General features: G+C 39.5%; 1 protein-coding gene across 2 annotated transcripts in view; it reads right to left on the bottom strand.

Annotated features, from left to right (window-relative positions):
- Window positions 1–16,906, bottom strand: part of LOC149183571 (bacterial hemolysin-like protein) — a 398,103-nt gene extending 381,197 nt beyond the window's left edge. Inside the window, exons 1-2 of one of the 2 annotated variants that reach the window (XM_089418766.1) lie at window positions 16,686–16,906; window positions 16,443–16,554 (exon numbers count right to left, since the gene is read on the bottom strand). In XM_089418766.1, coding sequence (XP_089274892.1) covers window positions 16,443–16,554; window positions 16,686–16,821 — 248 coding nt within the window. In that variant the 5' untranslated portion in view covers window positions 16,822–16,906. The remainder of the gene's footprint in view (window positions 1–16,442; window positions 16,555–16,685) is intronic. The other variant, XM_089418767.1, reaches the window with a different exon arrangement.
- Between the last annotated feature and the right edge of the window lie 206 nt (window positions 16,907–17,112).

The following is a 17,112-nucleotide window of genomic DNA, read 5'->3' as shown; positions in this document are numbered from 1 at the left end:
GAGGGCAACTGAGGGATCATTGTGATCCTCCTTATACCTAGACAATGAGCCTTTTACCATTATATATGTACATCCACCGAGACTGCGATAATGTTCTTAAGATCCTTATTGTTTCATTCATGTCGAGACTGTAATGGTTATTGCTCCTTCACATACTCGAGACTGTCCTAGTAACTGCTCCGTCTTATTATATCGAGACTCTTTTACTGCAAGGAGACCTAGATGACATCTCCGTGATGCCCATCTGAAGCACAGAGACACTTGTCCGAAGTTCTGGTTGCCTGAGGTTATATATTGTCTAAGATTGTGCCAACCGAGGTGCAGGGATGTGTCTAAAGGTGCCACTGCCTGCTCCTACACCCATCCGAAGTTTGTCCTCCTTTGATGCGGATTATTGCTCCATACCCATGTGAAATTTCAGAGAAGAAAATGCGAGTTTTGTACTTGTCCTTTTTGTGGATACCCTAGCCACCTATTGATAGTGGTTAGTCCTCAAAAATGAGCCGACTTGTCAAGTGAACCGACATGTCCTTATATTGAGCCGACATGATATTTAAATATATATTTAATTCATTTTTGAAGCCGACATGATGACCTTCTTAACGTTTTGCTTGCTAATGGAGGATTGTTCTTGGTCTTGGAGGGTTGCTTTGGCTTGAATACATTTTACATAGGCTCTTAAAGAGCTCCTTCATACATGACTTGACTCTTTGACTTTATTAATAAATCCTAAAGACATCAAGAAGTCTTTTACCTAATGACACTTCTTGCTCATGAAACCCATGTAGCAAGGCATACAAAAATAATTTATTTTCTTTTATTACATCATTTACAAAGATCATGTCATTATGAAGACCGAACCTAGTTACACTTTCTTCAACAGTCCTAAGGATGGGAAGTCCCCTCATGTTGCCTCTATCTCCATAAAAGATTTTCCCACCACATCAATGCACCATGGGGTTATTTTCAACTTTGTGAATGTCACCCTCTGGGTGTCAAACATACCTTGTCAACTAAAATAAATCTCCAATTGCCAAAGCCAATGTAGAGCTTCTCTAAATCCCTGCCATATTCAAATGCTTGAAGTTCAACTTTTAATACAATTTAAATGGCCATTGGCTTCACAAAGGGTATATTAAACTCATTCCCTTGCTTTTCCTTATTGCTAAAGAGGTTGGGATGTTGTTAACACCAAGATGTTCCTTAGCTAATTTTCTTATAGAGGCAAAACTATCAAAATTATCTCATTTAATATCTTCACATGTCTCAAGAAATATATCAAACTTATATCATATTTTCCACCAATCAAAAAATTCTCTCATGGAGAATAGTCAACTTCTTCTAGACTCGATCATTTGACTTGCTTCTTCATTGTGACAGTTTTTCCCTTATCATATTTTAATTTTGGACTCATTTAGATTTTCACTTTTTGCCTTATATTAGCTTCTTGTGTGATCCAATAACCAAATATATTGGAAACTTTTTCAACATTTTCCAATAAATATCAAACACGCTCTAGCACCAAACTAATATGTCTCAAGCCCCTATGGGTGGTTTGATGTCAAATAGATTTGATTTGACTGGTTGTCAAATATCCCCTAACATTGAATCACTTTGTCTTTATTGGCTGACAAAATTTCTACAACTGCAATCCATCTATAACACCAACATTAATTCTAGATTCACTCACGTGCATTTATGCTCTCAACCAAATTTGATATGGCATTAATTGCCACATCAAGTAATCATGCTAGGACTCATTGATACTTTGCAATCCAATTTGGACTATTCACTTGGGTGAGTTGTGCTCACTGCTCACTCATTCAATTGAAGGTGTTTCTTCAATTACATAAAATCATTTCATCTTCACCAAGTAACAAAAAGTGAATTTCAAGGGTTAATATTTGTCACTTGGTGAATATTTTCCCAACCAATTTGTCAATTTAAAGTGAATATTTGGCCATTCTTTTATAGCATGAAAATATTTTACTTAAAAACCATCATTTTTTCTATAAAATATATAAAAACCAGGGAAATTTAGAGATATTTACAGAAGTTTTGTGAACCTTTTATGGTTAACATTTAATATGATTATGAAAATTCCTCTAGGTTGTTTCAATTACAATAAAAAAATGAGTCCTTAAAATCCTCCTTGTTATTGCTTGGATTTGTACCGAAGTTGCGAATAAGGCAAATGCATCATAGTTGTTAGGGGTTGTACATGCTAGATTGGCATGCCCTCCACCTATATGAATTTATGATCTATATGTCAAAGTACATAGAGGAGTGCATATGACGGCAAGTGTATGTGCATGGAATAACTAACAAGTGCTTTCACTTATGTAGACGCAAATGAGCAATAAAAGTGACAATCACATCCTCACAAATGGCCAAGTCAACTAAACATCTCATTTCATTAACAAAAGAGTCATTACATCAACAAAGTCTACTAGCTGCCCCATGCACTATAATCTACTTGTCTTAGCTCCAACTTGCTTTATTGGATAAGCTAACCCCTAACAAGCTTACAAAGAAAAGCAAAAACACAAACCCAAAGGTCTCTTGGTAAGCTCTCTCATCTATATATATATGTGTATATGTGTGTGTGTGTGTGTGTGTGTGTGTTCTACCTTCTTTTTGTCATTGATTATTGGGTCTTCCACAATAGGACTTTGCAACTAGATCAATGATTCTTGTAATCACAATCCTAAAAGTTAGTATGGCAAGCATCGTGTGTCTCCACAACCCTTGGTTATCACATGTCTCTTTGAGTCTTAGCACAAACAATAATCACAAACTTACGATTTTCCTGCAACTAGTCTTTGTAGCTCTCTAGTTAATGTCATTATTCTACCTCTACGTGTCTCACAATCTATGTTTGTTGCTCTTTGGCCTCTGCAGTTGCTCTACTTATATAATTATTACAATCTACACTTGCAACTCTTTGACCTTGTGATCTACTATCAATCTATAAAACCTCTTTTATGCAACTTCATTCTTTTCTTCCCTGCAATTACTTAGTCACCAATAAGCTCTTTGTTCTTATGGCATCAATTTTAAAGATTCGTACTCTTTAAAAGGTAGAAATTACAATCTTGAATTCTCAACTCTTGGTGCTTATCTCTATTTCTAAATCCTAAATTATTATTCCTAAGATGATTTATGCTTCCATTAGAGAGTGATATTGATAAAATGAGATCAGCAACCAATTACAACTAATTTCATTAACAAAAAACAATTTTGTAACGACCTCCAAATCTAACTCGCATGATTGTCACAACATTTGAGTGTCTCATCAATCAAAGGCTCCTTCAAGTCCAGTCAATTTTCCAGTCAAATCTACTTGTCAAAATGTCAAAGTTCACTGACAAAGTGTTGAATCATTAAATCCAGTTAGCATCAACCTAGGTCAAAATTGTCAAATTACCAAGTCAGGTATAAGTTCACGTCAATGTCAAGTCAACTTATCTATGCCAATAAATAAGTGTTGCAAAAGACAGGACATAATAAGAATTATAAGGGAGTTACAAATCCACATTTACACAAATGATGAAATACTATCTTACGGTATGATGTGTACTACAAGGCAAATGATAAGAGAACTCCTTTACATTTACAAGGATGATAGGCACAAACTAAGGGGCTCACCAAGCCTCTCTGACAAAATCAACTCAAACAATTCTTTTAAAAAGAAACAAATCTTGTTGACCAACAATTTTTTGTTCTTTGAGATTTCTCATATGTTTTAAAGCCATCTATACACAACCAAAAAGTTTTGGGAATTGAAAGAATTGCCTACACCCACAAATGCTATAACACCCAAAGGTTTTTTAGGGGCATGAACTTTTAAGCACAAATCCATCATCAATTTTCTCACATTACTCATCCATTATGCAAGTGCATGAGCAACAACAATACTTTAATTTAGGGGGCTAGAGAACCAAAAATCCTTTCAAGGCATTAAATATGGATTATGTTAAAAATTCCTATATTGCCACTCACATAGCTTCAAAACCCTTTGAGATAGACACCTAAATAGGCATTGAGACTCGGTCTTAAGCAAGGAGAACATACGATAGCATATAATATCATATATTTCATACAAAAATTCTAGTACCAAAATGAAATGATGTAAGATGAAAATTATATGCCTTAGTCCAAGCACTTAAGCATTGGCATTACTTTATTCTTAGTAGATATGACATCACTCATGCATAGCACCAACCATTATGATTCCTCAATTCCTAATCCATGGCACTACCTGTCAAATGGGCATTATCCTTGCAATAATTTCATCTTGCGGTCATCTATGGGAAGAGTACTTCAAACAAAATAAAAGACTCCCTTATTTGCTCCTCCCCCACCCAGCATGTATAGTACTGGATATTCAACACAACAGTTATGAAGAATGGAAGGAACTTTATCATCTTGATTCCACATACTAGACCCAATGTAATCAAGGCCCTTTTCTCCACTATACTCTCAACAAGAGAATGTTATGGTTAGACTAGGTTATAATGTTGTCTATGGGCCCAATTTACTGATGTAACTGGTGTCATCATGATGGCAAGAGTAACATTTGACGCCATCCTTTGTGGATCATTTAATGGGGCATCAAAGGACTCAATGAACATTGAATTCTTTAGTGGAGATTTATTTTCTAGTCGTAAGATTTGTTGATATACAGTGTCATTATGACAATAGTTGTAGCATTTAAAGCCATCATTGTGGGGCATTTATGTACATGTAATAGGGTAACATTTGACTTATTGGGGTTCTTAATGGGGCATTTAAGTGGCTCCTTGTTACTTAATATAGGAATCCAAGTGACTTGGTAGGTGAGCTTTTATTATACCACCTTCATTATGTTAAGTTGTCTTGTCATTGTTGATACATATATATTGAGGAAGTCTTGAGGTTATTTTCCATTGCTATGATCATTCATAAAGGATACACATTGTAGACACTTGTGTAAGGTTGCCACATGAGGAGTCCTGTACAAAGTGGGTCAATGTAGAGCCTTGTCCAAGATGGTTCCATGTAGACCTTATCGATGGTGAATATTTTTAGAGCTCCATGCTTGAGGAATCTTGCAGGATTTATGCTAACAAGGTTTGGTGAATAATACAATGGATGTTTCCTCTACAGATTGTAGGGGTTTTACCTCTATAAATCCCGTCCCTTGTATTTTCTTTGCTTGAATTTTGTGTAATTGGCAAATGCTCATGGGATATTAAACATGTTAATTTTAGGATAACGATGGTATGTTCTATGCTTAGAGCAATTTTACTTCAATTTTCTTTATTAGCCCAACATCAATATCTAGTTCAACAATCACATCATCATGATAGTAAAATGCGGATAGAACATAAACAATAACAGTAGAAGACAAGCCAACACAAGAGGACACAAGATATGGCACAAGCCAGGGACAAACCCCAATGTGGGGAAACCCTTGATCAATTCTTCTTATAATTCTTTAAAAGTTCAGCAGAGAGAAAGTACAATTTACAATATTCACTTGCCCAAACTGATCAGTCAAAACAACAGAAACAGAAAGCCCTAACCAGAAAGTCAACATTGGTCAATAGGGTTGAAAGTGAACTCCAAAGCAACTCGGCCAACATTGGTCAACTCGGCCTCCAACAGCAAGATAATGCAGCCCAAAACAGTCTGAAATTAACCATTCAAACCTGGTCAACGCAACAACCAAAACTAGGGCAGTCAACGCTGGTCAATGCTCGGTTTTCGTGCCCAAAACTGTGGCCTGCCCAAACAGAAGTCTCCCTCACAAAACTGAAGTCAACACTAGTCTAAGTCAGCCTCCTGAAATTTCGGTCAAATCTGGTCAACGCAGCAGCTAGAAAAGACAATCTTCCTTTCGCACGTGTGGAGAGAGAGAGGCCCAGAAATCCGTACCCAATCAAGATGAGAGAGAGAAAGATGAATGAGATGAGATGCCAAAATGAGGAGGAGGCACCTTGTATTTATATGCAACGTTGAAGGCTGGAGGAGGCTAATTTGATGGTTGGCCGACCTTGACAATTTGTCCATAATCAAAATAAATTCATAACTTCATTTGTACATGTTAGAATGGGATGATCTTTAGATCAATCCTACACCTCTCGGAAAGAGGAATCCAAGAAAAATATCAACTGCCTCATAAGAGTTGTCCAAAGTGATGTTTGGCCCTAGTTGCCAAATTTAACACTCCCTCTCAACTAGGGAGAACATCACCTGCCAAATTGTCTGACAATCTATACCATCCCTGTCACTGCTCTGCTCTACTCTGCTGAACCATGAAGAAATAAGAAATGATCGAGAATGTATCATACCATTCTCCACTGACCCGAAGTCAGTCTCCAATAATAGAGAGTGTGTCATACCACTCTTAACCGACCCAAAGTCAGTTTCCATTGATCCCAGATCAATATCAACATCCTAGCATAAGGAGTACGGTAGTACACGATGCGTCCATCGGTAGTACTATGGTCCCTATCCTCATTTCCCTACTCATTGGCCAGATGAGAGGTACTTCCCATGAGTCCCAAACTACATGGGTAGGATGTGTCGACAGGAGAAGGTGAACCATTCATCCTGCTCATATGCCATAGGGGAGGGAGAACCACTAAGCCTATGCATATGCCACCATGGGGGTATCACAACGGAAGGTGAATCATTCACCCTGTACACAGCGCACCACTAGGGGAGGGTGAGTCACCCTATGGTCGCTCATCGCTCCAAGAAGTACCCCAAGCCCCCCAGAGCTCCCAGAGCTCATTATCCATCTCATACAAGACCCTCATAAGAGAGTCTCTCCACGACTCCAAGTCGTTCACGGAAGGTTAAGAATTTGACCTTTCCGAGGGGCTTCATAAGAATATTGGCGACCTACTCATCGGTCCTGTTGTGGCCACAACCACCACCCTATTAGATTTTGCTCTAGGGCAAAATTGAATGGGTCCCCTAAGAAGTTTGATTTCGTTGAATGATTTTGTTTCGTTGAATGATAACTGGAGTTTTCGAATGGAATTATGTTTACAAAGCTTAATGATTTTAATGGTCTTAACGATTATGGTTGCAATGTGTTTTGAGATTAAAATGGAAACTTTGACTTTGTATGCCTGAAGAATGTCCTGAAGTGCTTGCTATCATGATTAGCCCAGATTACCCAATTAATATATGAGGGCTCTCAGTATATGGTGCCGAATGTGAATAAATGAAACCAAATTCGAAGGAGGTGTGTTCCCATCGCGCAAAAAGATTTTAATCATTTCACCGCATGGCTGGCCGTTTCGCATTCAACCGTCAGTTTCCCTTGAAATATCGCCTAGCAAGTTTGGAGCCATCATTTTGCCGTGTCTAAGTAAGGATTAGCACGCTCTCTTGAGATTTAGAGTCTGAAGGATTCACAGAGTTCCCAGTTACAGAGTCTTTCCCCTTTTGAAAGTTTTGATTAAGGTAAGGTTTGTTTTTGGGCGTTGCTTTCATATCTTTCATGATTATAGCTAATGTTAATCATTTTTGCAGGCGAGGACCGAGAGAGGAAATGCAGAAGTCGAAGAAGCAGAACGAAATGCAATTGAACATCCAGAGGTCTGGAATCCATCTGATCGCCACCAGGCCAGCCCTGTTGCCTTACAAAGAAGTGACCCGGTGGGTGGCGCAGCATGTGCATCTCCCAAGTCTTAACATAGTAAGTGATGCAGGGGTAATCCTCGGAGATTTGTCGCTTACCACATTCAGCGAAATCTATAAGTTTCCTGCTCCGAAGGAGCTTTTCAATGCGGCATTCTTGGACGGGTTCTACTCTTCAGGCCAAAAAGCCCATGACGCCACGAAGGGCTGGTATCCCTCTGAAATATCTTTCGCAGACAAAGCCCCGGTGGCAAGGTACCTCACCACCTATTTCATTCCTCTGGTCATGCATCTATTAGCCATGATAGCCAGGCTGTTCAGAGAAGCCAATGCTACCCATTTCAAAAGCGAACGAGTCCCACTGACGGTAGGAATCCTCAAGAGAGGGACCATATTCAATTGGGCCAATATTCTATCCGTAAAATTAGCTGAAGCGCTCAAGGCATCCCTAAGTAAGCCAGAAGGCCAAGGTCCCGGGTTTTATTTCTCAAGTTGCCTAGTCGATGTCCTCTGTAAGAGGAATCAGTTTCCCGAGATGAATTGGGAGTGAAACCACTCATGTCCACCTATACATGTTTATTGCATGAAGCTTTGGGATGAGAACCACAAGCAGTTCATATACTAGATCGGACATCATTTCTTCCCACAGGCGCACATTCTTATCTTTGGGAGAGATATGCCCAGGATTTCAAAGGAGGGAAAGGCATACTTAGCAACCATAGGAAATTGTATTTCCTAAGGAACTTCACGTACATAAGGGTTTCTGGTGCCTTTGGACCACCCCACCTCTTGCCAATGTGTGTTCCAGACCAGAAAAGAAAAGAAGAGGAAGCCAAAAGGCAGCAGTTAAAGCAAATGGGGCATTGAAGACGGTGGCGCGATACTCCAAGGTCTATGAGAATTCTCCTCCAAAGCTGCAAACTATCAAAGGGGAGCAGAAGCTTAAGGACAAAGTTATCATGGACTATTGGGAGCAGAAGCTTAAGGACAAAGTTATCATGGACTATTGGGAGCAGAGTTGCGACCATGTGTCAACTACACTCGTAGAGGCAAGAGACCTGGCGCAGACCATCTGGTCACAAACCCTACGAAGAGACATGAAGAAGATCGCGAAGTTGGTTTTAGCGATTCGGTCTGAGGTGCAGCGACCTGAGAGTTCCAGGGTCGTAGAGATTAAAGGGCTCCAGCAGTAATGGCTTGACTATGCCAGCAGTTTCACCAACCGTTTTATTTCGTATATTTTAAATTTAATTTTGATAGGAACTCGGAAAGCCAAAGGTCATGAAAGACCTGTGATCAGATCTTTTTTTTGTATAAGTATTGCCTCTGAATATGAAAGGAGGACTTTTTGGCAGAACAGAGTCTGATTTCATTGGGTTAATAAAGAGAATTGTTTCAGTTAAGAGGTGGCCTTTTTCAAGTTTCTGTTTACATGTTTGGAATGAGAGCATTGTTGCTGGCATGAGGAGATATGGATCTTTTTTATGCACAGTAATTGTATCCAGTTTATGATTAGTCTCTGTTACTTGAATGTAATTCGTTAGCCTGGTCAATTCATGAGCTGTCTCTTATTCGAAACTATATTAAACATCAATTGCAAGTTTGATTTATATAAGATGGAATGTGTATTCCTTTTATGAGTAGTTAGATTGCAATTAAGCTTAAACACAACCTTGTTCATCGATGAACCCAGTAATTGATTCATTGGGACTTGGAATTCATATATGATGTTTAATCTCCTTTAATTACGCTCCTGCAGGATAGGTTAGAATAGTTAGGATTAGCACAAGCAAGTAGAATTAGTATAGGTAGTGCATGTTGCATATAGGTTAGCTGTTACTTTTGTTGATCTAATTGAAGTCTTCCTCTGGGAAGCAATCTTTCAGCACCTATAGCGGTTCATGGGTTCCTTTAAAACCAGTCGAAATTAGCCATTCCAAACAAAAGCAGATCTGATTGGGGTCCACGATCAGGTTAGTTCCTCTTTGTTGGCACAGCGAACATTTGCCCCGTCAACAGGTCCCAATATGATGGATCCTTATTGCTCCCTGTTGTACCATATCCCGGATAAAGTGGTATTTGATATCAATATGCTTGGAGCGATCATGAAACACGGGATTCTCAAAAAGACGAATCCCACTCTGGTTGTCACAGAAGATCACGGTGGTGTCCAGCACATGTCCAAACAGCTCACTAAAGAGCTTCCTCAACCAGACAGCTTCACAAGAGGCCAAACTAGCAGCAATGTATTCAACCTCAACGGTGCTTAAAGCAATCGACTTCTACTTCCTACTCATCCATGATATTGAAGCAGAACCTAGAGAGAAGCAACATCCTAATGTGTTTTTGTGATCCACCACACTGCCAACCCAGTCTGCATCAGAGTAACCATGGAGCCTCACATTCCCGGCAGTGTATCTCAATCCATAAGTGATTGTGCCCCGAAGATATCTCAAGAGATTCTTGGCAGCAATCCAATGTATGTGATGAGGCTCGACCATAAACTGGCTCAATGTATTCACTGCAAAACATATGTCCGGATGGGAGTTCACCAAGAACATCAGGGCCCCCACGAGTTGACGATACTCAGAAGGATTTCCCAAATCGGGCCCAATAGCACTTCCGCATAACTTCTTGAAGTTAAGTTCCATCGGAGTAGTCACAAACTTGTAATCCACCATCCCAAATCTATCAAGAATCTTCACAATATATTTTCCTTGAGAAAGGAAAATCTCGCCTAGCTTTTGCCAGACCTCCAACCCTAGAAAGTAATGTATCATTCCTAGGTCCTTCATCTCAAATTCGGAAGTCAACTCCTCTTATATTGATGAATAAGAGGGTCTGCACCTATCAGAAAGAGATCGTCCACATAGAGTACCAAGATGAGAGGTCGATCATTCTCAACCTTAAAGTATTGGTTCCGATCGGCTTCACTTCTTGTAAATCCCAACTTCATCAGATAGCTATCGATCCTCGCATACCAAGCCAGGGGTGCTTACTTCAACCCATAGAGGGCTTTCTTCAACCTGCATACATGTGTTTGACGATCTTGAACTTCGAACCCCTCAAGTTGTTCTACATAGACTTCCTCCTTAAGAGAACCAAGCAAGAAGGCAGTGTTGACATCCATCTAATGAAGATTCCATCCTTACGAGGTAGCAAGGTCTATAATCGAACGGATGGTGGTGTAGCGAGCAACGGGTGCAAATAGCTCATCATAGTCTAAACCTTCCTTTTGAGAGAAGCCTCAAGCAACGAATCTAGCCTTCAACTTTTCAGCACTTCCATCAACTCCATGCTTGATCTTGAAGAGCCATTTCAAGGTGACAACAGATTTGTCCCAGACATCATTCTTCATAATTGACTCATACTCTTCGTTCATTGCATCCTTCCAAACCTGGTGTTTGGCAGCTTCTTCAAATGTGCAAGGCTCAGATTGAACAATGGTGCTCATAGCAATTAAGTATCCTTGGTACCTATTCGGCTTCTTGCTTTCATGAAAATGTCCCCCTCGGTGCAATATGTCTCTTGGCATCTTCGAGAGTTTCCCTCAGCCATGAGGGTCTCCTTTTGGAGGAGGAGGATCAATGGGATCCATCGGTTCTTCAACATCGGGCATCGGCTCATCCTACGAATCTCCCTAAATTCCTACATCTGCTTCTTTGTCCTTCCTTGGAATAGGAAGGTTGCTAATCTTCCTTAGGGCAACATCCTCATCGAAGGTGACATCATGACTCAACTCTACTTCTCTTTGACCAGGCACATAGATTCTATATGCCTTAGAAGTTTCATTGTAGCCCACAAAAGTTCCTTTCTTCCCAGAAGCATCCAATTTGCTTCACTTTTCTTTCGGCACATGAAAATATACAGGACTATCAAAAATTGTAAAGTGAGAAACATTAGGTTTCTTACCAGTGAAAACTTCTTCGGGAGTCTTGGAGTTCAATGCTTGATGAGGGCATCTATTTTGTACATACACGGCAGTGTTTGCAGGTTCGGCCCATAAGAACTTTGGAAGGCTTTGATCATGAAGCATGGCACGAGCGGCTTCTACAATAGAATAGTTCTTCCTTTCAGCAACACCATTTTGCTCAAGAGTATATGCGATAATAGTCTCCCTCTTAATGCCAGCTTCTCGACAATAATCTTTGAACTCATTTGATTCATATTTGATTCCATTATCGGTCCTCAATATTTTTATTTTCGACCAAAGCTTTGAAAGAATGGAACCATGAGAATACTTCGTCCTTCTTCTTCAAGAAATATATCCATGTCTTGCAAGAGAAATCATCTATAAAGGTTGCATAATATAAGTATCATCCCAATAAGTTCACGGGCATTACACCAGATAGATCCGAATGGATTAATTGCAATATGCCGGTAGTCTTGCTATCACTTGAGGGGAATGGTCCCCTTGTATGCTTTCCTTCGGCACACCCCTGATAAACACCTTCATGTTCAACTTTAAATTCGGGCAGACATGTCACCATCTTCCTTGCATCGAGTAGAGCCTTATAATGTAGATGAACAAACCTCTCGTGCCATAATTCAGATTGAAGTGATGTGTCGCAAGACATAGCTCTCAATGGGTTTCCTCCAACTTGATATCGGCTATCAACCCTGAAGCCAAGTGTAAATGCATCTTTGAAATTTTTATTCCACACACGTACCTTTCCATCGATGAATGCCACCTTGAATCCTTTGTCCTCCATCGCAGAGATAGATACCAAATTCTTCTTTAGATCGGGTACATATAGTACTTCTTATAGATGAATGGTGTTACCCTGATTCAATCGAAGATTAACATTCCCAACTCCCTTTATGGGATAGGTGGCATTGTCTCCAAGGATAATTTCTAAATTTGTATCCCTTTCAATCAGATTTGAAAGAGCTTCCTTATACCCGATGAAGTGCCTTGAGGCACCACTATCAAACAACCAACTTCCCAAAGTGTCCGGAGGAGATGCAGTAGAAAGGGCAGATATAAGATAGAATTATTTTTGCTTGTTATCAACAACATTAGATTCATCATACCTGGTGTTTCTTGATCTCTTGGAAGGGTGACCATTTCCTTGATGACAAGCGGGAGAATTCCTTTTACCTTGGTTGTTGAATCTGCCATTCCTTTGATTGTTGTTGCCCCTGAAATTGTTGTTGTTGTCATTGTCATCATCATGAGGCGTAAGCCTTCTATTGAGACACTCCCTGGCATAGTGACCAAACTTGTTGCAAATGAAGCATCTTCCCTTCCTTCCATTTTTGAAACCCGACCTTCCTTGACATTGCTTCTTTGAACCCGCATTGTTCTTCTTTTTAGCATGAGCAAAGAATGCAGTAGGATCACTCCTATTTGAAGGCATATCTAGTTCCATCATCCTTGTTTCTTCTTGACAACATCTAGTCAACAATTCTTCAAAACCTAGAGTTATGTCGTTATTGAGAATAGTAGTGTTGAACACATGCCATTCGGGAGGAAGACTTCCAAGGGCAATGACAGTGAGCTCCCTGTTAGCAATATCTTCACCAATCGAAAGAAGATCATTTTTTATCTCAGTAATCCTCAGGAAGTAGGATTGAATATCCTCACCTTTTCCCTTCTTTATATCCTTCAGCTTGTTCTTGAGGAAAAGAATTTGATTTGCATTGCTAGATTTGAACATGCCAACCAACTTGTCATATATTTCCTTTGATGTATTCAAATATTAGATGTAAGTAACTAAGTGCTTATGAATAGAATCCCTGATGATCTTCTTGGCTTTGACTTCACCTTTCTTGTGTTTGGTTTTAATAGCAGCCGGTGCATTAAAAGGAGGTTCTTCTTCTAATGTTAAATCAAGAGACATCTTCCATGCATGATAATCACACTTATAATAAAGCTTATCATCAGACTTGAAGTAGGATGTGGAGGCCATTGAGACTTGTTCTTGATCAATGATTGCTCCTCTTAGTGATTGCTCTTCACTCTTGCTTGGGCTTTGTCTTCACCTCAGCTCTAATACCATGTTAATTTTAGGATAACAATGGTATGTTCTATGCTTAGAGCAATTTTACTTCAATTTCTTTATTAGCCCAATATCAATATCCAGTTCAGCAATCACATCATCATGATAGTAAAATGCAGATAGAACATAAACAATAACAGTAGAAGACAAGCCAACACAAGAGGACACAAGATATGGCACAAGCCAAGGACAAACCCCAATGTGGGGAAACCATTGATCAATTTTTCTTATAATTCTTCAAAAGTTCAACAGAGAGAGTACAATTTACAATATTCACTTGCCCAAATTGATCAGTCAAAAGAGCAAAAACAGAAAGCCCTAACCAGAAAGTCAATGTTGGTCAACAAGGTTGAAATTGACCTCCAAAACAGCTCGGTCAACCTTGGTCAACTCAGCCTCCAACAGCAAGATAATGCAGCCCAAAACAGTCTGAAATTAACTAGTCAAACTTGGTCAACTAAAGTCAACGCAACAACCAAAACTAGGGCAATCAACGCTGGTCAATGCAAGGGTCAAATTACCTCGATTTTTGTGCCCAAAACTACGGCCTACCCAAACAAAAGCCTCCCTCACAAAACTGAAGTCAACACTGGTCAAAGTCAGCCTCCTGAAATTTCGGTCAAATCTGGTCAACGCAGCAACTAGAAAAGATAGTCTTCCTTTCGCACGTGTGGAGAGAGAGAGGCCCAGAAATCCGTACCCAATCAAGATGAGAGAAAGAAAGATGAATGAGATGAGATGCCAAAATGAGGAGGAGGCACCTTGTATTTATATGCAACATTGAAGGCTAGAGGAGGCTAATTTGATGGTTGGTCGACCTTGAAAATTTATCCATAATCAAAATAAATTCATAACTTCATTTGTACATGTCAAAATGGGATGATCTTTAGATCAATCCTACACCTCTCAGAAAGAGGAATCCAAGAAAAATATCAGTTGCCTCATAAGAGTTGTCCAAAGTGATGTTTGGCCCTAGTTGCCAAATTTAACAAGACAATTGCTAATCCTTGCTCTCTTCATTTTCTAACATGGTATCGGAGCATGTTTTCTTCACATGGTAACAAAGCATGTTTTCTTAACAATGGCAATGGGACATGTTTTCTAAAATCTATATAATTTAAGCCAATTATGTGTCCCCATTGGCTCAGCTTTTGACTTATAGCCCATTCCTCCGTTTATGCATTTTGGAGCTCACAAAACTTAGAAACATCTCCAATAGTACTTTTTATTGGCCTTCCATGCAAAAATAGAAGTGTCAACAACTATGTTCACAAGTGTTCCTTATGCAACCATTTGAAGCTATCTAACCAGAAGCTCAGATAATATTAGTCATTATTAGTGTCCCTCAGGCCTTAGGAATCGATTTCCATGGATTTCATCAATGTGTTGCCCATGGCAATGCAGCAGTATGATTGTATTTTTGTAGTGGTTTCTAGACTCTTAAAAATTGCCATTCCCATGCCGTGCAACAAGTTACAAAACCATTGAGGCACACCAACCTGGCGTATACAAGTTCCACCACAAACTAAATGGGGGCAGCTAAGTCTGCCGTGAGATCAAAGAGAGTCTTTGAGTGTCAATATGATAATGTGGGTTCCATCTTTTTTCCAAATGACCAAAAAATTTCTCTCTGCCATCCATCTGTCTACAATCATGCCCTAAACCCCTCCGGGTTAAAGTACGAATCCATGTTATCAAAAACCTGACCAGGAAACCCATTTCTTGTGTCATTCTCATTCTTGTTCTCGCTCCCATTACCATCCTAATACTACACTGATAATGTAGCAAGAAGATTAATATATATATTAGATGTGGGAAAACTTATTATAACTCAGTTGTCAAACCAAACATTGGGGACAACCATCATCAGCTGCTATCTGCAAATGCAGGCTAACTCATCAGTTTTATTCAAGGAAAATCACACCATCGGAAATTACCCACGAGTGGTCCGGCTGACTCATCATTGTTATTCAGGGAAAACCATACCACCTGAAATTACCCATGGGTGGTCTGTAAGTTTCACTCCAGCCAGATGCCTCTAAGTCTTGGGTCTTGGGTCGTTAACCCATTTCCTTACATTGAGGAAAACGAACTCTTAGTAAAGCAGAAGCGGCTAAGAAGCAATTTTTAAGTCATACCCTTCTGGTGTGTGTATAAACACACCAGAAGGGTGGGTTCACATTTCTTATCCCCTGAAACTCTCCAGGCCTATTTATTGTCCCCTTCTGCTTCCGGCTTAACGTTGCAGGTAACACAGATATCGTTGAATGAGTCTGCTTCCCTCCCCATACAACTGTGGCCCTAACAACATTTTCTGCGAACCCCGAACGGACAAATGGGGAGTGAGAAAATGTATCCATCCATCGACGGAAAATTTCCTCAAATTAACAGAGTACTTTATCCAATAAAGGCAGTAAGACATTCCCAACAATTAACTGTAAACATATCCATTGGAACAACAAGTCATTATGTGACAACATTTTCAGTAATGTTATCTTGAAATAATTTAAAGAAGTATCGTCGATGGATTGTGTTCACACACAACCTTTAGTCTCTCACTTTAAACTATGATAGTCTCACACTTTGAACTAATTTATATACTTCCTCTTAATCAGGGTCCTGTACCTGTAATTTTCTAATGAATGAAATTTATCTCCATAATTATTCCACACACTTCGTTAATCTAACCATTCCGTCAAATGACACGACCATAGATTATTATTGGCCAAGATTTAATTACAGATAAATGCAAAGTCCAGGCTATTGATATCAAAAACGAATTAGTGGAATAGGAGTACATACTTTCTGTAAACTTGGCAGCTCCGTTCCTTGGAGCTCGCATACATTCTCAGAGACCCTAAGCTTGTAACGCGATTCGAACTTGGCACCAAACAAACTTGGAAGAGAGTAGTATCTGGTGCAGCAGAACAATTGTTTACATTCCAGAGCAATGCACAGAGTTTATTCGTAGAATTAAGGAAAGTGAAACCCCATGTAAGAGTAAAGTTGTCTTGGAGGCTGTTATATTTTGGTAATGAAGGCTACCTGGCAAACTCGCGACATACGGCTGGTTTGCAAGTGATATTTGGAAGGTACGAGGAGAGCTTAAGTGCGACAATTTCCATGGCTTCTGCCCTGCAATGCGAGAAACACCGGCCACTGCCAATGGCATTTTGTCCATTGAAATGACCAGAAAACGGTCCGTTGTGGAAGCAAGGCTCCAGCTAAACTACGACTGCATATGTAGTTCTCGGAGCCAAGAGACACTCAAAATAATTTTAATAATTATATAATAGAATATTGGTTAAAATTATGTTTTTTAAATCAAAGTAAGAGATAAAATGTAGAGGGGTTTTTTGTTTCGTTCGGTAAGAGTTTGTTTTATTGGGTAGGAAGTTCTAAGATATACAGGCATGGGAAGAGTGAAAGTTTGTTCTTTTATTTTTACCGATTATCAGTCTAGGAAAGAAAG

This window comes from Pinus tabuliformis, chromosome 3_2, assembly GCF_031772625.1.
Source record: "Pinus tabuliformis cultivar Carrire ecotype Pingquan chromosome 3_2, CPIR1, whole genome shotgun sequence".
Taxonomy (NCBI): domain Eukaryota; kingdom Viridiplantae; phylum Streptophyta; class Pinopsida; order Pinales; family Pinaceae; genus Pinus; species Pinus tabuliformis.
This window is presented reverse-complemented; position numbering and strand designations above follow the sequence as displayed.